The sequence below is a fragment of the Salvelinus sp. IW2-2015 genome, linkage group LG4q.1:29 (genome assembly GCF_002910315.2).
Source record: "Salvelinus sp. IW2-2015 linkage group LG4q.1:29, ASM291031v2, whole genome shotgun sequence".
Taxonomy (NCBI): Eukaryota; Metazoa; Chordata; class Actinopteri; order Salmoniformes; family Salmonidae; genus Salvelinus; species Salvelinus sp. IW2-2015.
In genome coordinates, this window is record NC_036842.1 from 11,274,265 (window position 1) to 11,300,379 (window position 26,115).

At 44.7% G+C, this 26,115-nt stretch overlaps 1 protein-coding gene across 1 annotated transcript in view; it reads right to left on the bottom strand.

Annotated features, from left to right (window-relative positions):
* Window positions 1-26,115, bottom strand: part of LOC111961436 (bone morphogenetic protein receptor type-1B-like) — a 119,373-nt gene that overhangs the window by 11,204 nt on the left and 82,054 nt on the right. Inside the window, 1 exon segment of the mRNA XM_023983702.2 lies at window positions 19,673-19,969. Coding sequence (XP_023839470.2) covers window positions 19,673-19,760 — 88 coding nt within the window. The 5' untranslated portion in view covers window positions 19,761-19,969.

Genomic DNA, 26,115 nt, shown 5'->3' on the forward strand with positions numbered 1-26,115 from the left:
TATGGACACTGTGTCATTCAAACGGCTGCACCTACCTTGTAGTAAAACTTAAGTGCATACATAACTGAGGTAAATTCGAATTAAATCAAAGCTAGCAAAGTGACATTTTCTCCACTCTTCAACTCCCTCTTTCCAGACATGCTTGAAAAATCTAAACGCCTTGGCAACATCGCCATAGTAACGTAGCCACAGAAACGGTGACAGTGTCTGGTGAAAGCTACCCTTCTGTTCTGTTCTGGCCTCAGCTCAATGTACCTGCCTGAGACTGGAACAACACTGGTACACTTAATACTCTCACAAGAAAGAGCTTTTTGTGCTCAGTGTGTGGTGTGTGTGTGTGTGTGTGTGTGTGTGGTGTGTGTTGTGTGTGTGTGTGTGTGTGTGGTGTGTGTGTGTTGTGTGTGTGTGTGTGTGTGGTGTGTGTGTTGTGTGTGTGTGTGTGTTTTGTGTGACAGGTTGTGTGTGTGCATGCAAGTTAGTGGTGTGTCGGTGTGTGTTGTGTGTGGTGTGTGTGTGTGTGTGTTGTGTGTGTGTGTGTGTGTGTGTGTGTGTGTGTGTTGTGTGGGTGTGTGGTGTGTGTGTGTGTGTGTGGGTGTGTTGGCAGTCTCGACAGCAGTTCTGGAACGGTGTGTGGCGCACTGCGTTTTAATATCCAAGGCCATATATCTCACCCTGGTTTTGGCAGAGCAGCCCAACAGAACCCTTGTGGCTACACGTTTGTGTGCCTCGATATTTTGGGAGTATGTGTGTTTACGATGTTATAAAGCCCTCCAAAGAATACTTATACTTCACTGTCAGTAGGAGCAGTATCTCCTATACATGAATGAATACAACCCAAAACAGCTCTAAAAATGTTTGGTGGATATGTGTAAATATGTTGTTGGAGACCCCCTCATTAAGTTGGTATTGTATATACCAGCTCTAATGTTTTAGTACACCTTCCCAGTCCCAACCATCCTGCCTCAGAGAGAGGCATTGTGAAAGGGCTCAGACAGTGTTACTGTGGGTTAGCCAGAAGAGACCAGCTATGCCCTCACACGTGTTTCATTCCCACTACAATAACAGCTCAGGGCAGGCTCAACCGCAGAGCAAAACAAGGTTCTGCTCATATACTTTACTAGAAAAACTGGGTGCTCGTGTTACCAGCAAACTTCGCCTTTTCCACCTTCTAGCCTTTCACCCATAGAGGCTTCACCAGAGAGGTAGGAAGAGGGCTCGGCGCTCAGAGCACCTTGACTAGTGACTATGGCAACCTTGAGAGAAGCAGTCATAAGTCTATATTATACTGTGTTAAAGAGATTCTGCAGTACTTTTGTATACTTATTACTAAGCCAGTAGTTCTGAAAGTAGCACTCATGAGCCAAAAGCGGTCCCTGGAAATTGCGTACTAGATCATGTCATCGCTCGATCTCTCTCTCTGCTGTGTACACTGAGCCGTGGGCCGGTCCTGCAGCCTTATTGGGTAACGCTGATCATTACACAGGTGCACCTTGTGCTGGGGACAATAAAATGCCACAGTTTTGTCATCCGGCTTCCTCACCTGCTGGGTCATCTGGGGGGCTGGCTCCCCAGTGTGTGGGCCTGGCTGCCAAGTGGGTAGCCCTACACCCTCCAAGGCACACCCAGGGCTGCACCCCTGCCAAGTCATGGGAAATCCATAAATTAGGGCCTAATGAATCTATTTCAATTGACTGATTTCCTTACATGAACTGCAACTCAGTAAAATATTTGAAACTGTTGCGTTTACATTTTTGTTCAGTATATAAACTACACATTGACACATCCAGCCCAAAGCAGGAGGTTTAAAAATGACTTTCTTAGTCACCAAAGTACCGGAGCATGTCTTTAAAAAAAAGTGTCATATGAGTGACAATAAACACAAAGATGTCATGACAGATAACAACACAGAGCAAACAGACATTCTGCAGGCTATGCTCTATAATAAGCGCTACATCATTGTACTACTGTAAACCACTGCAACGATGAACCGAGACTTAAATGGTCACTGTTTGTGCTCCATGGCAATGCTATTAGGAGGAGGAGTGAGCTTCGGTCATCCAGGACATGAACTTCTACACCACAGATCCAAAACCCACATCCCCACTCCAGCCAGCCAYACAGTAATACACGTGTATTTACTTGCACCGAGGTAAATATTGTGTTCCTCACCACCTCAACCCTGAAAGTGTTAACAGAACAGGTCAGACCAGTGTGTTTTTATACAGCTGCATATACACACATCTAATCAATCCACTAGTGTTTTGATGGCGAGAAATGTCCAGTTTTATGTGCCAGTATTATAGTCTGGGGGTCCGCTTCGCATCCTGAGTAGATACCTGACAGAGGTTGACCCAAACAAATCCAAGACAGTGGAACATTATTCAACACTTCTATAGACACTTCAAATCCTACTTAATTCTATTATCAGACAGCCCACTATTCAATACGGTAAGTACTGTACAGTTGGACCAATGGACCCTTGTGGCAAGAGAGCTAATCAGATGAGAGAGCAGGGCAGTATGGGAGGAGATTGATTAGTTAGTGTCTGTCTGTCTGGATGGAGGAGGATCCGGGTGAATCTCTCTCTCCTCCTCTCCCYCTCTCTCTCTGTGTGTGTAAAAATACACAGATAGTCACAGTTTGCTACACAGATAGTCCAGGGGTAATCAGTCTGGTAACTACTAGGCTAAGTCTAATCAACACACTCAGTCAGTTCATCAAGTCAGAACTGGAGGTGTACAGCCCTGTGTGTGTGTGTGTGTGATTAATGAGTGCTGCCGAGTCAGAAGAGAGCAGAGCAGACACAACCAGTCAGTGTGTTCCTTTAAGAGCAGCACACTCCGTCCACTCTAATCTAACCACCCTGACAGAGGAGGGGTCTGRGCCCATGGCTGCACTGACTATCACACATTCCTTCTCATGTGTGTATCTGTTGTGCAAATGTGGAAAAACACACACGTTTTACGAGTTTATCAGTGCCGTGATTCTGTCCAGATCGTTTAAAAACAAAAATAGAAACTGACATAAAGGCAGAACAGAGGGAACAGAATGGACAGAGACTCATTTTTTCCACTGCAGCAGGCCGGCTACAGGAGAGCTCCATCCTTCCAAGTCACTGTTGTCATCTTTCTTGTGAGGGAAAGAGAATCCCCCTTTGGAGTTAAACAGAGAAAAACCCAGACCCCGGGGCCAGAGGCATGGTGTAAATYCACAGGCTGGGAGAGCTGCTTAGTCTCTCACTAAGATCCATTAAAACACACACTGCCTCTCTCCATGTAGAGTCAACATCCCTCTAACTCCCCTCTCCTAATGGACTCACAGAGTGATGCAGGGCTGCTGTTATTTCGGGGAGGGAGAAATAGAAGAGGGTCTATGCCAACCCCTGGTCCTCTAACCCCTAAGCAGCCTTTCTGCCCTTGGGGAGACAAGGTTCCCTCTTTGATCAGACCCATGGCATTGGGCTCATACAGGCCTGCCCACCCTGGCCCCTGATATAGTTTGTTTTTAGAGGCCAACACAGAGGCGGTGTAGGTTGAGTGTGGGTCCCCTCCTTGTCTTTTACAGAGCATATGGGGTGTAGACACAGGATGAGGGAGACTCCATATCTGTTACATGATTCCTGTTTAATACACACTCCTCTAACAAAGAGATTGATTCTATATCTCTCTATTTTCACTCATGTTTATAGTATTGAAAAGTGTAGCGCGTAACAATCGTCTGTCCTCGGTTGCAACATTCACTAACGAGTTCCAAAATGTCTCTGGAAGCAATGCCAGCACAATAGCGGTTTCGTCGGGAGCTTCATGAAATGGGTTTCTATGGCCGAGCAGCCGCACACAAGCCTAAGATCACCATGCGCAACGCCAAGCATCGGCTGGATTGGACTCTGGAGCAGTGGAAACGTGTTCTCTGGAGTGATGAATCACGCTTTACCATCTGGCAGTCCGACGGACACATCTGGGTTTGGTGGATGCCAGGAGAACGCATATATCGGCGTACACATCACGGACAAACTGAATTGGTCCACCCACACAGACAGCGTGGTGAAGAAGGCGCAACAGCACCTCTTCAACCTCAGGAGGCTGAAGAAATTTGKCTTGTCACCAAAAACACTCACAAACTTTTACAGATGCACAATCGAGAGCATCCTGTCGGGCTGTATCACGGTCTGGTACGGCAACTGCTCCACCCACAACCGCAAGGCTCTCCAGAGGGTAGTGAGGTCTGCACAACGCATTACCGGGGACAAACTACCTGCCCTCCAAGACACCTACACCACCCGATGTCAGAGGGAGGCCAAAAAGATCAAGGACAACAACCACCCGAGCCACTGCCTGTACACCCCGCTATCATCCAGAAGGCGAGGTCAGTACAGGTGCATCAAAGCTGGGAGCGAGAGACTGAAAAACAGCTTCTATCTCAAGGCCATCAGACTGTTAAACAGCCACCACTGACATTGAGTGGCTGCTGCCAACATACTGACTCAAATCTCTAGCCACTTTAATAACTAAAAATTGGATGTAATAAATGTATCACTAGTCACTTTAAACAATGCCACTTTATATAATATTTACATACCCTACATTACTCATCTCATATGTATATACTGTACTCTATATGCATATACTGTACTCTATACCATCTACTGCATCCTGCCTATGCCGTTCGGCCATCGCTCATTCATATATTTATATGTACATATTCTTATTAATTCCTTTACACTTGTGTGTATAAGGTAGTTGTTGTGAAATTGTTAGATTACTTGTTAGATATTACTGCATGGTCGGAACTAGAAGCACAAGCATTTCGCTACACTCACAATTACATCTGCTAACCATGTGTATGTGACCAATACATTTGATTTGATTTGAATGTGACCTTTTAGTCATGGTAATTAGGCTTCTCCAAGCTCTGATGCTGCTGATGGTTAGTAGCCTACCAAACCTGGTACTCAGCACTCTACCTTTAATCACTCTGACATCAATGGAAATGTAATCGAAAATCTAATCAAACACTTAAGCCATGAGCTCATGTTGCACAACACTTCTATAGGCTATGCAATTGTGTGAGAAAACAGTTTTGATGGCCTCTATTAAAAAGAGAAGGATCCCATCATATTATCACTTGTGAATGATGCCCAGCTTAAGGCAAGAAACAGCGCATGCTTTCGGGGAGAAAGCGACTTATTCAAATTATAGTCGCACACCTCATGAAGCCTAGCCCTTACGCATTTATGTTTTGATAAGGTTTGTATCACAACCTGATGTGTCTGTCTTCACTTGTAGCCTGTGAGAAAGATGAGATCCATGTGGGTGAGAGGTGCTTCGTCACGCAGCCGGGAGAAGAGAATTATAATTATTATATTCAGCCCAAGGGCACAAAGGCCACTGGCAGCAAAATRCATGGATTATTTTAGGGGGCATTACATCCACACAAAGGGGATGCAGCCGGGAAATGATCAGATGCTTGTGAAATTGTGAATRAGAGACTGATGAAGTGTGTACAGCCTGCGCAAGAAACAAAGCAGAGCTCATGCCTTTCAAAAAAATGTCAAATCATCATTAGAGTCGCAYCATGCAGCTTTAGAATGTATTTAACATCTTAACATATAGCCCAATATTTGCATCACAAATAAAGTTACATTAATAACTCTAAGTTAAGCATATAGGAGTACCTGTTTCTTTGTTAACCGCTCAACACGGAATAGCCTCATGTGCGCACTCCCTCAAAACGTTCTATTTTATTTAGCTATGTTCAATTGTATTCTTCATACTATAAAATAATATAAAATAATCCCACAGAATTCTAAGCAAATCTTGTCTGCTAAATGAACTAGTGTAGCCCATAGCCATATCGCATAGCCAGATCAGGGCCTAACATAAGTACAACTCAGAGTATGCTATTCTGTTCTTCTGAAATATAATACATTTCTTCATATCRTGTTTCTTTAGACCTGTTTAAAATAAATCATGGATTTATTGTGATGGTGTAGGCTATATTACATGGACTTATTAAATGTTTTCAAATGTAGATGTTTCAAAGGTCTGTATCAGTGGCTTGTATGCTATGTGTGAAAGCCAGGAGATGCTAAAYGTGTTTATGATAATTAACGGTCAATTACCGTGAGACCGGCAGTTATTTGCTTGACAATCACCGGCTGACAAAATGTCATGACCGTCACAGCCCTAGGAAGGGCACCTGTATCTTTGTAGTGACTGGGTGTAGTGATACACCATCCAAAGTGTAATTAATAACTTCATCATGCTCAAAGGGATATTTAATGTCTGCTTTTTGTTTTACCTATCTACCAACAGGTGCCCTTTACAAGGCATTGGAAAACCTCCCTAGTCTTTGTGGTTGAATCTGTGTTTGAAATTCACTGCTTAACCTAAAAGATAATTGTATGTGTGGGGTACAGATATGAGGTAGTCATTAAAAAATGATGTTAAACACTAATACTATTATAAAMACTATGAACACTATGAGAATGGCGCCGGAGAGGATGGCTGACGTTTTACGTGCTCCTAACCAACTGTGCTATTTTGTTAATTTTTTTGCGTTGTTTGTAACTTATTTTTTTTAACTTATTTTTTACATAATGTTTGCTGCTACCGTCTCTTATGACCGAAAATAACTTCTAGACATCAGAACAGCGATTACTCATCTCGAACTGAAAKAAGTTTTCTCCTTTAACGAGTCCGACGAGAAGGATATACTGCTTTCTCGGGAACAGGCCCAAATCCCTGTCACTTGCGTGAAGAAAAGATGGAGAAAAAAGGGGCGGAGGTYGGTCTGCCTAATGAGAATTCATAGGCGAGTGAGTAAACTCCCACTGCCATCYGCTCTATTGGCCAACGTGCAATCATTGGAAAATAGAATCTATGACCTATGACCAAGATTATCCTACCAACTGGACATTAAAAACTGTAATATCTTATGTTTCACCGAGTCGTGGCTGAACGACGACGCAGATAATATAGAGCTGGCAGCGATGTTCCACGCACCGGCAGAACAGAGAAGTTACCTCTGGTAAGACGAGGGGTGTGTGTCTATTTGTCAATAATATCTGGTGCGCAATGTCTAATATTAAAAAGTCTTGAGGTATTGCTCGGCTGAGGTAGAGTATCTTGTGATAAGCTGTGGATCACACTATCTACCAAAAGAGTTCTCATCTATATTATTCGTAGCTGTCTATTTACCACCACAAACCAATGCTGGCACTATGACCGCACTCAMCCAACTCTATGTCTATCCAGGCTGCATCACATCCGGCCGTGATTGGGAGTCCCATAGGGCGGCGCACAATTGGCCCAGTGTCATCCGGGTTTGGCTGGGGTAGGCCGGCATAGACAGGTGGCTACGAAGTCTGGTAATACGACAAACCTTTTTCAACATCTGAAGCAAAATCAGTCTTTGGAACATGCAGGAAGTTTTAGTTTGCACCACGGTGTTGATAAACGCCCCTTAATCACCAGCCAATCTAGGCATGTTTGCCCGAAGCAGTCACCGCTGACAGCGTTTATGCCCTACAAGCAAACATCGAAAAGACAAAAGACATCACAAATGCTATTATGCATTGCATTGCTAAGGACTTTCTACCAATTAGCACAGTCGAAAAGGAAGGTTTCAAGAGGCTTATCAATTTAATTGACCCCAGGTACGTGCTCCCTGGCCGCAAAAATTGAAAAATGTTCCTCAAAGTATCATTTTATGTGTAGCTCACATAATTAAAAAAATGTAACCTTTTATTTAACTAGGCAAGTCAGTTAAGAACAAATTCTTATTTACAATAACGGCCTATCGGGGAACAGTGGGTTAAATGCCTTGTTCAGGGGTAGAACGGCAGATGTTTACCTTGTCAGCTCGATCTAGCAACCTTTCGGTTACTGGCCCAACGCTCTAATGTTTGTTCGGGCATTCTTGAGTCTGAAGCAGATATGCACCTTTTAAACATTATTTGATTAATATCGTGATAATTATCGTTATCGAATGAAAAAATATATAGATATTGTGATAATTGATTTGCCATATCGCCCAGCCCTAGTAGTGCGTACGGCCCAGTACATCACTGGGGCCAAGCTTCCTGACATCCAGGACCTATATAATAGGCAGTGTCAGAGGAAAGCCCCAAAAATTGTCAGAATCTCTAGTCATCCAAGTCATAGACTGTTTTCTCTGCTACTGCACGGCAAGCAGTACTGGAGCGCCAAGTCTAGGTCCAAAAGGCTCCTTAACAGCTTCTACCCCCAAGCCATAAGACTGCTGAACAATTAATCAAATGGCCACCGGACTATTTACATTGACCCCCCCACCCCCCTCCAATGGTTTTGTTCATCGCTGCTACTCGCTGTTTATTATCTATGCATAGTCACTTCACCCCTACCAACATGTACAAATGACCTCTAACCTGTACCCCCGCACACTGACTCAGTACCCCCTGTATATAGCCTTATTATTGTTATTTTATTGTTTTACTTTTTATAATTTTTTACTTTAGTTTATTTGGTAAATATTTTCTTAACTCTTTCTTGAACTGCGATGTTGGTTAAGGGCTTGTAAGTAAGGATTTCACGGTAAGGTCTACTACACCTGTTGTATTTGGTGCATGTGACAAATAACATTTGATTTGATTTGATATTGCACACAGAGTGCAACTTATGATGTGACTTGTTAAGCAAATTTTTACTCCTGAACTAATTTAGGCTTGCCATAACAAAGGGGTTGAAAACGTATTCACTCAATACATTTCAGCTTTGTAAAACATAATTCCACTAACATTATTGGGTACTGTGTGTAGGCCAGTGCCAAACAAATCTACATTTAATCAATTTAAAATGAATGTTGTAACACAACAACATGTGGAAAAAGTCAAGGGACGTGAATACTTTCCAAAGACATTGTACGTACCAGTACTGTTTTCATTATATTCTCTGCAGACTTTCCTGTAAACTTCTTACCAAGGCAGATTGGCCTAACCAAAACCCCAAACTCTCACGAAACAGACACAGTAATAAAGATTGAATACAAACACCGTAAGAGTATTTCTCTCTTTCTGAGACACACACACACGCACACGCGCACGCACGCACACGCACACACAAACAAACAAACTTTTGTTGTGTCAGCCGCCGGGCGTTGCCAAGGTCACCCTGAAACCTGATCCCCATCCCCTAAACATTCCGAAGGCTGTTCCTCTAACGAGATACACACAAACCCACACTTCATACTCTATTACACACATACACACTGACAAACACACACACTTGCTGACACAAACACTCACACATGATCACCCAAAGTTTTACAGGCAAATGTACAGTATTTGATGACATTTTTTGGTTGATCTTTTTATTGAATTTTTTTACCCCCTTTTTCTTCCCAATTCCGTCATATCCAATTGGTAGTTACAGTCTCATCCCATCGCTGCAACTCCCATATGGACTCGGGAGAGGCGAAGGTCGAGAGCCATGTGTCCTCCAAAACACAACCCCGCCAGCCGCACCAATGTGTCGGAGGAAACACCATACACCTGGCGACCGTGTCAGCGTGCATGTGCCCGACCCACCACAGGAGTCACTAGAGCGCGATGGGACAAGGACATCGTGGGCGGCCAAACCCTCCCCTAACCCGGACGACGATGGGCCAATTGTGCGTCGCCCTTCTAACTCAAGCCAACAACTCTGTCTAACTTGTATACGTTGTTATAAGTTAATAAGGCTCAATTAGTCCTTCCATGAAAGTTAACTCAACATGAGGAAGATGTTACAGAGAGAGAGAAAGAGAGTGAAAGTGAACAAGAGAGAAAGAGAGTGAAAGTGAACAAGAGAGAGAGAGAGAGAGAGAGAGAGAGAGAGAGAGAGAGAGAGAGAGAGAGAGAGAGAGAGAGAGAGAGAGAGAGAAGAGTCAGTTCACACAGAGAGAGAGAGAGAGGACAGATACAGGAAAAGAAAGAAAGAGAAACCAACAGAGAGAAAAAGAGGCATAAATTCCTCCAGGTGTCCAGAGTAAATCACCTCCTCAAAGGAGCCATCTTCCCGTACGTCTCCTGAACGCCCTCTGACCCTGTGGGGGTCCCCAACGCACCGCTGAGCTGCCACGCAGTCATACATCATCTCCTGTCCGTCACCCTTCAACCCCCCTCACCCCCTCTTAACCCCTCTTAACCCGCATTGGCTTCAAAGAATCCTGTCACAATAGACACACACACAGGGGCCCGATGGTATGACAGGCAAATCAAACCCGGCCCTCGTATCAATCATCCATCCTTCACCGTGACTAGTCTGCTCGACCCCCACCTACTCGTTCCCCATCATGAGAGGCTCTGTTTCCCCCTGCCTGATGCCTGATACCCATCCAGACTGGAGAGGAGGAGAGCAACTGATCCACATCGTGGACCCTCACCAATCTGTTCTGTGTGTGACCAGGGCCTGACCATAGAGATGATATGCTGGTGCTAGAGGGGCACCCTGGGGGCGCCCGCCTCCCGTCCTCCTGTGGAAATAATGCCCCAGCAGATTGATGGGCCGCACATCAAGGGAGCCCCTCCGACTTGTGGCCCTAGACACACACTGTACCCCCCTGAGAAACCTCTTACTCTCATCCCCTCTTCTCCGGCCCAGGCCTACGAATCACACCAAGCCCGACCTGTCAGGGCTTAAAGGATGATTTAGCACAGAGAGAGAGAAAACCTTCCACAAGTCTAGAGAGAAGAGAACCCCAGAGCCATGCTATCTCTACAACAAATTACCCCTTCAAACAGGGAATGGACAGGGAACAGACATTTGTAATAGTCTAACTGATTGCAATTTCTTTCAAAATGGTAAAGGTGTGGCCATACATGAATAAACGCACTGGTGGTGTGATAAGGACTACGTTGGTGTGATACTAGGACTCTGTGCAGGTCTTGCTGGCTAGCTCCATCAGCATGCATCGTGACAGTTGTTCCCATGATGGCAGATCAAAGCTTCACCTCTCAGTATGCAGACTGAATAGTCTGTCACCCGCAGGGCACTTTGCATGTACGTGTGAATTCATCTCAGGGATGTTTTCCRTTTCCCATTCAAAACAAAACTGGAAAACAGGCCGCTTATCACACAGAACACCTGTAGCCAGAGGTCGGGACACACACATCTCTGCTCTCTCTCCCTGTCGTGGGCAGAATCGCATGCACACACAAGCATATACACACTCACGCATGATCACACACTAAGTCATTTACCTGAGCCGTTTGATTCATCTGATGACTAGTTCCAGTAAAGCTCTATCTGATAAGAGGACTGTAAAAGCACGGAGGACGGCTGGTCAACAAAGTGCCAGCCTGTGTCTCGGTTCCCCGGCGATGTGTCACTGTGCCGGTAACCATGTTAACAGTAACAGTCCCTACAGAAGCAGGCTATATCAGGCTAATCCTGAATACCTGTGTCTGGATCGAATTGACTGGGATCCTGTGGTGCCAGATATCGTTCCACCATTGCCCAAACCAGATCAGTCTATCATCTCTGGATGGGATGAAAAAAGAACTGCAAACCACCGTTGAATGTGAATTAGGAAACAATGTGGGGAATACAATATTTGTGGGTTGACGTTAGACGTTAGTGAAAGGGACGTTTCTCTGACAGATATGGAAAGGTGTGACAGAAAGCAGCGTGTAGGTTTGCCAGATTGCAAGTGAACACGCGTAGAGGAGCTGGGAGGATCCAGCCACCTCTCCCTGTCCGTCTCCTTTTCAGTGACCAGCCAAACCTCAGCCTAGGCTGCAGCCTCTGCCGTCTGTCTGTCTTCCAACACCATGTTTAGACACAGAACACACCATGGACCCACTAACTCCTCTACAGCCCCCTCTGCCAAACCATCTCTCACACACGCACAGGCATACAGTGACGCACACACACACACACACACACACACAGACTGCCAGACAAACACACACGCTTCCAAAATAACAAACTAAAAAAGACATGTGAAAGCACGTACACATACACACACATAGACACATGTACACAGGCGCGAACAAACACAGTCACACACACTCACAAGGTAACCAAGACAAATGGTTTCATAGCAGGCCAGCATCAGCCCCACCTGCTCTGTGTCTATCAGCTTGTGGGCTGTGTGGGATGTGTGTGTGTGTGTGTGTGCGTGTGTGTGTGTGTGCGAGGTTACAGCCACCAGCTTAACACACATCTCACTAAACTTTGATTCGGTTTGTATAAATCTCTGAAAAGATATATCTCTGAAGAGACCATAACATATTCCCCATCTCACTCATTCTATCCCGGTTCCCACACTGTCAACCCCCATCTTCTCTCTATCCTGAGCCCACTGCTCTCAAGGGTGTCTGTTACATACATTAGACTGTGATCAAGACAAGAACCCTACCTTCACCCAAACATCCCCCTCCCTCAATACTTCCTCCAAAACCACAGGTGCAGCCTTAAGCCTCTCTTTCCCTCGCTCCAAACTTCACACACCCCTAAAAGTCCCCCCCCCCGGCCCACTGCCCTCTGTGGTTACCAGTCTCATGCAGTCCCACTGCTGGAGCAGAACATCTGTCCTGGGATCAGGTTCTGTTTGGGGAACATGATCCACATCCTGTCAGGAAGCAGCCTGGGACCTGCTACTGCTGCTGGGCTTCTGTATCCTGCTCTAGCCCCTGCTACACTTACAGTAGGCCTTCGTTCAATCACTGATGCCACAAGACTTTACCTAAACTGAATAATCACAAAGAAAATGCCATCCTRTAACACCAAAGCAATTACACTGAAATAGCATCTCTGTAGGAAATGGTATTTCACAAGAGACTGCAATCAAAAGAGTTTTTCAACATATAGTCACTTATCACCTGTGTCTGTACTGTAGAAAAGAAAGGAGAAAAGCTAAACGTTATAGAGCGACATGTTGCCATGGTGTGTTCCTCCCATACAGTACAGTACGGAAGGTGGGATCCGGGACAAGGAGAGGGTGAGCTGACCTCATTTACATTGTTGAGTCTAGATGATGATAAAGCCAGTCGTTTTTCCCCCGCTTGTGGCCTTGCGGCATCTCCACACCACCTCGAGTGTTACATGTTATGTTTATCTGAAATGGATATCATGTTTAAGCGACGTCGAAGTGTGGCCGTGTCTTTCACTAACTGGCTTTCACTCCTATCCTGCGTGGCGCCAGAAGACTCAAGGACTTTCAGCAGCCATGTCACACATACGACGGAACGAAATAGGCCTAAATGCAACGAGTCGTAGAAGAGTCAATTGTGTAAGTTGCAACCTCACACTATGTGGTGTAACGCCTATTCAGAAAAGATGTACGCATTGTTACTGCATGAATGAAGTATGTCAATCTATTCTTTGGGAACTTTGCATCAGCCTAAACAACAGGTGGCGAATTAACCACGCTGCGAAGATTCATGAGTTACCTCCCATGTGTGTTATCCTCATTTAGAGAACCATGCCGGATCTGTCCCAGCAGCACCGGGGAGAGGGCTAGAAGAGAGAGAACAGACTGCGAGAGATGGAGCGATAGAGAAAGAGTGGACTGGGAGAGAGAGGGCCAGTCATAAAGCTAGCACACAACTCTGTCTCTCCGACCAACCAGAACCAAGTCTTCGTTCACTGTACCCACTAAAACAGCAGTTTGGGTTTGCAGGCTGAGCTTAAAACATGAGTGGGAAACGAGAAGCAGCTGGTCTCTTGTCCTCCCAGCTCGGCCGGCATGTCTCTCTGTCTATGTGAGCTTTCTCTGTGCTTCATGGGAGAACTGATGCCCACAGGATACACAAAGGTGAATCTGTGTGACTGCTGTAAGGTTTTCACTATGCTAAATCAGCGAGACAGACAGACTTCAGCTTAAAATAGTCCATTATGCTGCGAAGTCAAGTGATATACTGTGTAGATGTCTCCGTTGACATAAGTCTACCCTACTGATCATCAGCCAAAGTATTTTGAGACAAACCGTGAAAGCTGCCTTCAAATGGGCACTACAGCCTTTTGTGTCTGGCCTTGATCCTTTACAAACACTGCAGCACCCAAATCTCAGCACTTTATCGGTCCACAGTGCATATCAAAATCAGAAGCATAGCAGGACCATTCTCTCCATGCCAGACGATCCTGGAACATTCCAMGGTGTTTAGTGGCTTACAGTATCTGCCATTCAAGGCCATCAATGCATCTGATTATTTTATGGTTGTTAATATGCTGTTCTGTAGGCACAATACATAGAGTGTATTTTGTCCTCCCGGACTCACAATCATTTAGAACTATAAGATAATAGGGTTAGTGCTATAACATGGAATGGCTTGGCTGGTTACCTATAATCACCATATGTTTTGATTCGCAGTTCGTTAGCAGCCAAMTAGCATCTGGAATGAACACACCAAAATTATGCTTGATTTAGTTATCTTTCATATGAGGGGAAACCTAGTTCAAGTGAACAGAGAGAGAGGCAGTGATTTTACAGACTGTGGTTAAATCTTTGCCACCCCAAAATGGACAACATTTTCTGTTGGCCCATGGACTATAAGGAGGGCTTATAGTCCATGGGCCAACAGAAAATGTTGTCCATTTTGGGGTGGCAAAGGTTTGATGGCATTAAATTGATGTGATAACCTGTCCAAAAAAGTATATTTCTATGTTTTTCATACCTTTATATATCTTGTTGTATTGGAGTCTATGCAATAGAATGTTCACAGGCTGATGAAAGTAAGTTGAGACAAGTTGTGGTTAGAGTGTTGGACTAAGTATCGAAACGGTTGCCAGTTCAAATCCCTCGAGCTGACAAGGTACAACGATTCTGTCGTTTCGCCCTGAACAGAGTTGTAACCACTGTTCCTCGGTGTAATTGAAATTAAGTGTTTTGTCTTAATGACTTGCCAGTATAAGAGTAATATACATAAAAAAAAATTGTTCACATGCTCATTAAAAATGACTATAATCGGGCAACCCGAGTGGCGCAGCGGTCTAAGGCACTGCATCGCAGTAGGTCTGTAGGTGTCCCTACAGACCCTGGTTCGATACTAGGCTGTGTCACAACCGGCCGTGACCGGGAGTCCCATAGGGCGACGCACAATTGCCCCAGCGTCGTCTGGGTTAGGGGAGGGTTTGGCCGGGGGGGCCTTACTTGGCTCATCGGGCTCTAGCGACTCCTTGTGGCGGGCCGGGCGCCTGCAGGCTGACTTTGGTCATCAGTTGAACAGTGTTTTCTCCGACACATTRGTGCAGCTGGCTTCCAGGTTAAGTGGGCGTTGTGAACCCGGGTCAGTAGTGGTGCCTCAGACCGCTCCACCACTCGGGAGGCCTTTGTTTTTTAATTTAACTGGACTGATGGTCATGTCTCAGCAGAGGGAGGGCGTGTCGAAGTGAAGAAGATGGTTTCATTTGATTTCTAAAAGTCTTGAATAAAAATAGCGCTGTAGGTCTGGTCATTGTCTCTGAATGTACTGAAACTGTCTTTAAGGACCAGGATTAAATCATTGTAATCAGTGATTGGTATAGAAGGRGACTGGAGGCCCTTCATGGCGAAATCACTGATATCAAATTACTTGGCAAATGGTCCAAAATCCTCTTCTATACACTGTCCCTTGAAAAAATTGAACAGTGAGCTTTGTTTGGCCATTTTCCTTGTTTTTCCTAGTTAAGTGAGTCTTAGCTAGCTAATGGTGAGTGGCCTACACAGTGTAGGATAGCTACTGTTTACTGCACATGGTATCAGTGCGAAGTGACACATGCCAGAACCCGCACATTATTATGAAATTACTAAACTGATTGTTGTTGGGGTTTTTTAAACTATTTTTTGTATAGTTTTTTCCTGGTAAATAATCAAGCATAATTCAAATTCATTACATAGGCCTAAATGAAATAAAATCTAGTGCTGTACATGAAATAAATGTAAGATGTCCTTGAGTGTCCTAAAAGGCATCTGGGGGAAAAAAAGATTATTTTTATTGTCAAAATATATCCCTTTCGTTTTCTCACCCCGTCCCTACTGCTTGCTATAAATTATATCTGATTGTGTATGCATGTTTAGGCCAGTGCTTGAGTTGGACAGAAATAGGTGCCGGTACTCATTTTTGGTGCCGGTACCATTTATATTTAAATGCAGGAACTCCTCAATACTTTTTAGCTAATATTATATAGAAGGTGCAGGGACTCAAGCAGAAGAACATTTGAGGTGCTGGTACTCAGTTCCGGTGAGTTCATGCCCAAATCAAGCACTGTGTTAGGTAAAAAGACATATAGAAAATACAGTACATTYGGAAAGTATTCAGACCCCTTGATCTTTTCCATATTCTGTTACCCTACACCCTTATTCTATAATTGAATAAATAAATACAAATCCTCATCAATCTATACACAATACCCCATAATGACAAAGCAAAGAGGTTTTTAGAAATGTTTTTACCTGTCAAAGGTCCCACAGTTGACAATTGACAATGCATGTCAGAGCAAAGACCAAGCCATGAGGTAGAAGGAATTGTCCATAGAGTTCCGAGACACAATTGTATTGAGGCACAAATCTGGGGAAGGGTACCAAAACATTTTTGCAGCATTGAAGGTCCAAGAACACAGTGGCCTCCATCATTCTTGTATGGAAGAAGTGTGGAACCACCAAGACTCTTCCTAGAGCTGAGCAATCAGGGGAGAAGGGCCTTGGTCAGGGAGGTGACCAAGAGCTCGATGGTCACTTTGACAGAGCTCCAGAATTCCTCTGTGGAGATGGGAGAACCCTCCAGAAGGACAACCATCTCTGCAACACTCCACCAATCAGGCGGAAGCCACTCCTCAGTAAAAGGCACGACAGCCCGCTTGGAGTTTGCCAAAAGGCACCTAAAGGACTCTCAGACCATGAGAAACAATATTCTCTGGTCTGATTAAACCAAGATTGAGCTCTTTGGCCTGAATACCAAGCGTCACATCTGGAGGAAACCTGGCACCATCCTTACGGTGAAGCATGGTGGTAGCAGCATCCTGCTGTGGGGAAGTTTTTCAGTGGCAGGGACTGGGAGACTAGACAGGATCGAGGGAATGATGAACGAAGCAAAGTACAGAGAGATCCTTAATGAAAACCTGCTCCAGAGCGCTCAGGACCTCAGACTGGGGCAAAGGTTCACCTTCCAACAGGACAACAACCCTAAGCACACAGGCAAGACAACGCATATGTTTTATACTGAATGTTATCAGATCTTCAACCAAAACCTAATATTAGATAAAGGGAACCTGAGTGAACAAATAACACAACAATTACATACTTGTTTCATTTATTTCATAAACAAAGTTATGCAACACCCAATGCCCTGTGTGTAAAAGTAATTGCCCCCGTACACTCAATAACTGGTTGTTCCACCTTTAGCTGCAATGTCTCCAACCAAACGCTTCCTGTAGTTGTTGATCAGTCTCTCACGCTGCTGTGGATACATTTTGGCCCACTCGTCCATGCAGAACTGTTTTAACTCAGCAAATGTTGTGGGTTTTCAAGCATGAACTGCTCATTTCAAGTCCTGCCACAACATCTCAATTGGGATTAGGTCTGGACTTTGACTAGGCCATTCCAAAACTTCAATTTTGTTGCTTTTTAGCCATTTTCATGTAGACTTGATTGTGTATTTTTGGATCATTGTCTTGCTGCATGACCCTACTGCACTTCAGCTTCAGCTCACAGACGGATGGCCTGACATTCTCCTGTAGAATTCTCTGATACAGTGCAGAATTCATGGTTCCTTCTATTAAGGCAAGTCGTCCAGGTCCTGAGGCAGAAAAGCATCCCCAAACCATCACACTACCACCACCATGCTTGACTGTTGGTATAAGGTTCTCACTGTGGAATGCATTCTTTGGTTTTCGCCATGAATAATTGGAGAAACTGTATCATTTTTTGGGGTCATTTGTAAACTCAGGTTCCCTTTATCTAATATTAGGTTTTGGTTGAAGATCTAATAACATTCAGTGTCAAAATTATGCAAAAATAGAGAAAATCAGAAAGGGGGAAAATACTTTTTCACAGCACTGTAAGAATGTTAGTACATTTACCCACCCTGTGTTCAAGAGCATGTTGTTTCAACCAATGGCGAGCACAACACAAAAGCCTTACACGATGTAAAATAGATTCTAAGCTACAACATAGGCAAACATGGAACCTGAGTTAGTGAGCTTTTAAATAAATATTTGATGTTAAAGGTTATGATTTAATTTTTTTTACGATTTACATTTGACACTTTAGTAATTTATCTATAATAAAATAGTTTCACAAACCTGTTTGTAAGCTTATAAATGATATCAATCTCAACCGTTTATCTTTTCCAGTGATGAAGACATGGATGTCTCATGGTATGGTGGGGTACGCAAAATCAGTCAACTGTTGAATGTTTTGGCATTCAGGTCCAAAAATAATTTTCTGATCCCTTCTATAATGGGAAAATATGTATGGAAGGTTTTGTTCAAATCGAAAGGGGTGCTGTCAAAAAGTGATTGAATTCAAATAAATTTACCCCAAAGACAAACTCAATGAACCAAGACAGTCACAGCTATTTTAGAGGTGAGGGGGGTGCGTGCGTGTGTATGTGTTCCTCTGGGAGTGGGAGATTAGTTTTACAGCTTGTCGCCCAACTGTGTTCTTAACAAGTGTGTGACAACTGAGCACTTCTGCACMGGTCAAACCTGTCTCAAAATCAAACACAGTGGAAAATGGAAAAACAACAGCAGTTATGGCTAAATAAAACAAAACCTTCTCATACAAAAGACACCAGCTATAGTATAATGGAAGTTTATGCATATGTAAACTAGGTTTGCTTAAAATGATTGACACTTGTTGCTCGGTGCAAACAAATGCAAACATCCATGATTAACTCCACATAATCAATCTCTTTCTCTCAGTTGAGAGCCTTTGAAACAGGGCAGATGATAAAGAGAGGAATCTTCCCCAGCCGAGCCTCCAGCCGTGGATCCCCTGCAGTACATCACAAAGCTTATGGGACACCATGACACTGTCGCCATTCATTGTAAATGACAACTGGCTGTCCATCTTAAAACAATTCAAAACATGAGCAGAGGGAGGGGGAGGGGGCAGGACGGGGGACGGGGCAGATGACTGCTCACATGCTAGACCCGGTGGAGATCATAATAGCTTTGCCCCATCATAAATACTGCTGGGCAAAAAATAGACCCACCACCAACCTCCCAGTGAGTCTCTGCTCCTCCTCAACCCAACAATACACGCAGTAAACCTGCCTGCAGTTTGTGAAACCATGCCTTTGCTCAAAGTGACTAAAACTACAGTACTCAGCCACTAGGCTAGGTAAGCATCACAAAAAGAGGATAAGTTATTAACAACCCAGGTAGATGAACAGAAGAAGATAGAGAATATATTGGTTTATCGKCGTGGTTTTCAGCTCAAAACCCACCTTTCACATGCCCAGAGCCTACTTTGGGTCCAGACCCATAGTTTAAGAAACCCTGCTCTAAGCATTAGATATACTATATAAAGTCTTGGCAGCACAAAAAAATATGCATTTCGATATATCAGTTGTGAAAACCACCAGCAGACAATCAGATACAGTACTAAAAACAAATGAAATATAGACCATGCTGAAGTTTCTTCTAAATCAGTCCCAGAGTCCATCAACAGAGAAAGATGGACAGAGTCCCGTAGTACAGAGAGAGATATAGTCCAGTATTAAGCTACTCACCATTAGTCCCCGGGCTCAGTGAAGCCAGTCCAGTCACCAGCAGTACAGTCCTCCATGCCCATCCCCACGGCAACCACACCACCATCATCCTGATGTACTGTACAACCGCACGCACAATCCCTGAGACGCTAGCTGGCACCACGGCTGCACCCGGCGCTACACTGAGAAGGTGTGTGTGCGCGAGTGTGTGCCTCTACGTGAGTAAGTGCTAGTCCCCCTCTCTCTCTTCTCTGCGATCTCAGGAACTCCCCACCACACACAGCCACCCAGCAGCCTCCAGCGCTACACAGTGACAGCCTGAGAGAGAGAGAGAGAGAGAGAGAGAGAGAGAGAGAGAGAGAGAGAGAGAGAGAGAGAGATGGAGGAAAGGAGGGTGTTACTCAGTTGCTCTGCTGTTTGGTCAGCCTTTTCTCTGAACACCTCGTGGGGCGAACAACAAAAGAACAGCTGAGCCTGCCTGGACCCCACACACACACACACACACACACATATGAACACATACACTCACCTCTCAAAAAGGAAGACATTGGCAGGGCCACACACACACACACACACACACACACACACACACACACACACACACACACACACACACACACACACACACACACACACACACACACACACACACACACACACAGAGAGAGGATGAGAGCGAAGTAAGATTGTTCCTCATAGATGTGCATTAGAGAAGTCTGGTCGCCAGAACTCATCCACGAGCATGATTGAAAGTAATGTGTTGTCGCTACTTCATCCACTGTGGGAAGTGCAGATGGATGAATCTCTACTCTGGTTGGTCCATATCCAGATTGGCATACCATCATACTGTTCCTGTACCATACCGGGGTATACCGTATTACCAGCAGTGCACACAAGGGGCGCTATATCTTTCCAAGCAAAAAAAAACATTTAAAAAAAACAATAACATTTATGCACAAAACTAATTTAGGCAGCAGGGATCTTGATTTTGGAATTGAACGCTATACCGCCCAAGCCTAATCTCTACAAATCTCTGCGGTTTAGGACAGTAATTGCCCTCCTGTTTGTGTGACAGCTCATCACAGACCAGTTACAGAGCAGAATGCAAAGTGTGAAAGAAACACACGAGGCCGGCCAGACACACACACACACACACACACACACATTCATACATACATACACACTCACAAAAGCTCTTCACACGTCAGGTGATTACCGCCCACACCTCCGGGCAGCAACACGCCTCCTCTCTCTCACTAATCCACCCGAACACACACAAAACCTCCCAATTTGGCCAAATTCCATCAGGCAGCACAAGACTTTCTGTGGGTTACAACCTTAAGAGGATTAGCCCAGCTATTACCAAGATTACATCACGTTTGCTAGAGTGCCCCTCAAAACAGTTAGCGGTGATGTGATGGTGCAACAGGACAGAATGCCATACGATGCCATTCTAAAGCGTGATTTGGTGGAGGGTGCGTGTTTACCCAAAAGAGAAAAGAAATGAATGGCCCAAATGGTGGGGTGTGTGGTCTCCCAAATAAAGACAATAACAACGGCCAATGAGTGGTTAAAGGAAAATCAACAATGTGAAAGTGGAAACAAACAACCAACCAAATGGGATCCTGTTCTTCCACACCTGTTGTGCCTCCATAAGGACCATCACCCTGAATCCACTTCTCTCCCAGCCAGGATAGGAGACAGGACAAGAGGCCAGTAGACAGGGCCTGTAGTCTGGGGCTCTTTCCCTGGAAGGCTGTATGTCTGTCTGTCACTCCTGATTTGCACCGTGCTCTGGATTAAATGTGATAAGTCTACCTTCCCTGGAGCATGAGTGCATGAGGAGAGATGTGAACGGGTCAGCGCACCTCACACACCCCCTCAGAGCTGCATCAAACGCCCAGCATGGTTTCCCCCTGTCCTGCTCAAGCTAGCGCGAAGACCAGAGAGATGGGGGGGGGGGGGCGCAGCTGGTGGGGATGGTTGGTGGGGTCTGGTCAGGCAGATAAAGGCGGTGGTGGAAGTGGGGGGTGGGTTAGCAGGGGGGGATTTTGAAATGTGGTTAAATTAACCCTTTCTATCCTTCCCGCCTTTCACTAAGCCAAAAGTCACCTTGATTCCTCCTTTGAGCTCCAAACCGCAGATCTACTTTTCAAGTCTTGTTACATACAGCCCCGTCTGTTGCTAAGGTTTCCTCAGCATGATTCAGTTCGGTTGACAGCTAGCCGAAGKCGGCTAGGCGAACCGAATGAGTGTAAAAACTGTTTGTCCATTTGGCACGCCGTAGCCAGTATACACTTCCTCAAAATAGTCCAAATTAATCTAAGATAGCTCAAGAAATATGACATTAATTTTGACATTTTTGCTGAGGAGATACATTTTACATCTAACTAAGATGTTTGGTGCAATATATTTTTTTTAAATGGGCATGAAAATGAGTCTTCTCTCGTTGAATGACAGCAAAGACTTTATTGAAGAATCCCTACAGTTGACCAATCACGGACGAAGGGGCGTAGACTTCGGCTCCCGAATATCGGCTGGCCTCATGAAAAAAATGTGTGTCCCTGAAAGGCCAAAAAAAAMCTCAACAAAGTCCAACACGATCAAAGTCAAACTCTTCCAAACCGTTTCAGCTGGTGGGGCCCGAAGCAGACGTCTTAAGAAGAACAATCTGTCAGCACCTTGACGGTTTCAGAAAACCACACTATTATTAGCTGTGTTTGTTTGGACATGCAAAGCACCTGCATACAACAGCATGACTCATTTGGCTGGTACTTGGTTTCTTTGTTGGTTATCACTACCACCCACAAATATGTTCTTTGAGAACACTTGTAAAAAAAWWTATATTATTAGCAGTAATGTGGCATGAAAGTAAGCCAAGCTACTCGAAATTTGAAGGAAAACGTTGAGGCAAAACACCTTTCATCATACTGCAAGAGGAATGGTGAAGAATAACCACAGAAACCTCACCACTAAGACGTGAAACGAAAAGCTGTGACAACAACACAGATGATGGAATTACAATGGGCCAGCGAAGGTATGCCTGTCATGAGCAATGTTCCGTCGACGGCCACGCTGAMCCCGGGCTCCGTGAGGAATGGAGAGAGCGCAGCGGTTAAACCTGATGTCAGAGAATCTTGGCTGGAGGGCCATTTATTACCGTGGCAACAAAGCTGCCTGGAGCAGGGAGCCCAATCAGGGTGCAGGGATAGAGAGGAGCGTGACATCACGTTCATCCCTGGGCCAGACAGTGAGACGTACTTCCTCCCTCTGTGGAGCGCTCATCAACTTCATCCTCATTTCACATTGAGAACACTGACATCTTCCTTATCGTGAGCCAGCTCCCACCTCCCTCTCTCACACAGACTCCTGGTTTCTCTATAGAGATATTAGCCATTAACTAACTATCTTGTCAGTTAGCTGGCAGGCAAAATTAGGACAATTAAATGTGGCAGCCAGGTTTGTGGAATACGTTTGTTACACAGCAAACCAATACTGTTAAATTGTTGTTTAAAACGTATCCACCTGCTTTGGCAATTCGACCCAATAGTCATGACAGAAGCAGCAGTGTCAGTGTATGGCCCAACACTATAAATCACTACGTGTGAATCCCATTTGAATGTGAACCCTCCATGCACATAYTCAGCGGTTCGGTTCCTTGGAGAGTCCAGAGGAACTGCTGCTTTCTCTCTAGCCCACAGCTCTCCTCTAGCAGAGTCTCATCCAGAATGAGAAGAAAGAAAGAGCCTTATGAATATGCAAGAGCCACACAATGGGACAGCTCAGAGATTCTGCTCCGATTCCAGCTTTGAAGTCCCGAAGAATGCTGAGTGAGAAGAAAGAGAAGAAAAACTTTATTCAGGAAAAGTAAAAGACTGTCACAGCAAGGCTCTCGCTCTCTCTGTGAGGGCTCTCTCTCTCTGTGAGGGAGGGAAGACATGGGGAGCTGCTGAAAGCACAGGCTCACAATCATTTCTATTGCTGCAGATGAGAATGGATAAGGCTCCTCCACAAACCCATTTAACAAGATAACAACGTTAGCTGGACTTAATTCTGAGATTCTGCCTTTGCCCATTATGAAAGATAAACACAATTGAGTTGAAAACACAAAGGGAACGAGAAACAAGGTCTTAGTATACAGAAGGACAGCAGAGTTTCTCCAGTTGTCATTTCTGAAAATAAAACTGAAAGCCACCAATGTCAAATACAATTCAAGAAACTAGTTTTGGGAAGGCAATTATGCTAAATGTAAACTACTATGTCCTGTATCAGTTAGAAGAGACATCTACGTGCAAATGTTCACAATGCAAGTCAATAATGACAGAGTGATTCATTTATGAGCCAAAGCTCAAAATATGAAGATCTCTCTGTTCTAAATGAAGGTAGTACCTCGTGTATGATCTACGTGTCAGTTTATTGCATAATTGCGTCAAGATGTCCATGCAGATGCATAATTTATAAGTAAGTGGAATGTGTAGTGGGCGTTGACACGACTGACAGACAGGGGCCCAGGCCCAAACTGTTCCTGTGAGCTGAATGCCTGCAGTCCTACACTAAGCTGTATAAACGTCATGATGTTGATTGGTGCTCATAAACATCTCACCTGCACACACAATGATCCTGGCCAGGCAAAGTTCCCTCTTCCCTCACTACACAAAGCTTATGTTACTGCATGCTTCCAATACAAACACTGAGAAAAAAAACAAGGCTATTATTTCACAACTGAATAAGCATTCATTAAAGGTGTTCAAAGCTAGAGGATGTAGGACGTCATTTCAGACACTTTTCAACAATTCAAGAAGGCACAAGGTAAACCCCGGTATTAAGATAATGGCGTAACTGCTAATGGAGTTATGTGTGTCAAGGGTCCTCAAATGGTATGGAATGGGTTACACAGCCCCACCAAAAGAAAGCCACGAGACTTGGAGGAACAAATTGCAGTTTCTTTGTATTCATCCGTGTAATTGCTCTGTGTCTAAAACAATGACTTAAATAATTACAGTTTGGTCAGCATTTATAAAACATGAATCATACACTATGTTGGGTGAGGAGACAGATTTCCTCTGCAGCCCAGGGGAAGAGGCTTGGCGAGACACTACAGTGAGTCATGCTCTCATAGGGTTTCTGTAGACAGTAGTGTAAGATGGCGATCCTCCCTGCAGCTGTAAAACACCTTCAAATCAAATCAAATCAAATTKTATTAGTCACATACACATGGTTAGCAGATGTTAATGCGAGTGTAGCGAAATGCTTGTGCTTCTAGTTCCGACAATGCAGTAATAACAACAAGTAATCTAACCTAACAATTCCACAACTACTACCTTATACACACAAGTGTAAAGGGATAAACCAGAATATGTACATAAACATATATGAATGATGATGCGACAGAACGGCAAGGCAAAGATGAGATAGATCGGTCAGAGTACGGTTCATCATATGAGCGTGCAGTACTGTAGGTAGGTAAACATAAGTGGCATTATTTACACGTGGCTAGTTGGTACTGTATACATATTAAGATGGCAAAGACTGACAGTAGATGACTATAGAGTAGATGTACTATACATATTTGAGATGGGTAATGTGAGGTATGTAAACATTATATTAAGTGCATTGTTTAAAGTGGCTGTGGTACATTTTACATAATTTCCATCAATTCCCATTTTTTAAAGTGGCTGGAGTTGAGTCCGTATGTTGGCAGCGGCCGCTAAATGTCTGCAGTGGTGGCTGTTTAACAGTCTGATGGCCTTGACGATAGAAGCTGGTTTTTCAGTCTCTCAGCGTCCCTGCTTTGATGCCACCTGTACTGACCTCGCCTTCTGGATGATACACTGAGGGGGGTGAACAGCAGTTGGCTTGGGTGGTTGTTGTCCTTGATGATCTTATGTTGCCTCCTGTGACATCGGGTGTGTAGGTGTCCTGGAGGCAGGTAGTTTGCCCCGGTGGTGCGTTCTGCAGACCTACACTACCCTCTGGAGAGCCTTACGGTTGTGGGCGAGAGGTTGCCGTACCAGGCAGTGTGAAAGTCCCGACAGGATGCTCTCCCGACTTGCTGCATCTGTAGGCTTGTGATGATGCTTGTGTGACAAGCCGAATCTTCAGCACCGTAGGTGAGAGAGCGCTGGCTGTGCCCTCTTCACAACCGTCTCGTGTCTGGTGTGGGTGGACCAATTCAGTTTCGTCCGTGTGATGTGTACCACGAGGAACTTAAAACTTTCCACCTTCTCCACTACTGACCCTCGATGTGTGTAGGGGTGCTCCCTCTGCTGTTTCCTGAAGTCCACAATCATCCTTGTTTGTTGACGTTGAGTGTGAGGTTATTTTCCTGACCACACACTCCGAGGCCCCTCACCTCCGTGTACCGTCTCGTCTTGTTGGTAATCAAGACCTACCCTGTAGTGTCATCCGCACAACTTGATGATTAGAGTTGGAGGCGTGTCATGGCCACACAGTCGTACCTCTTC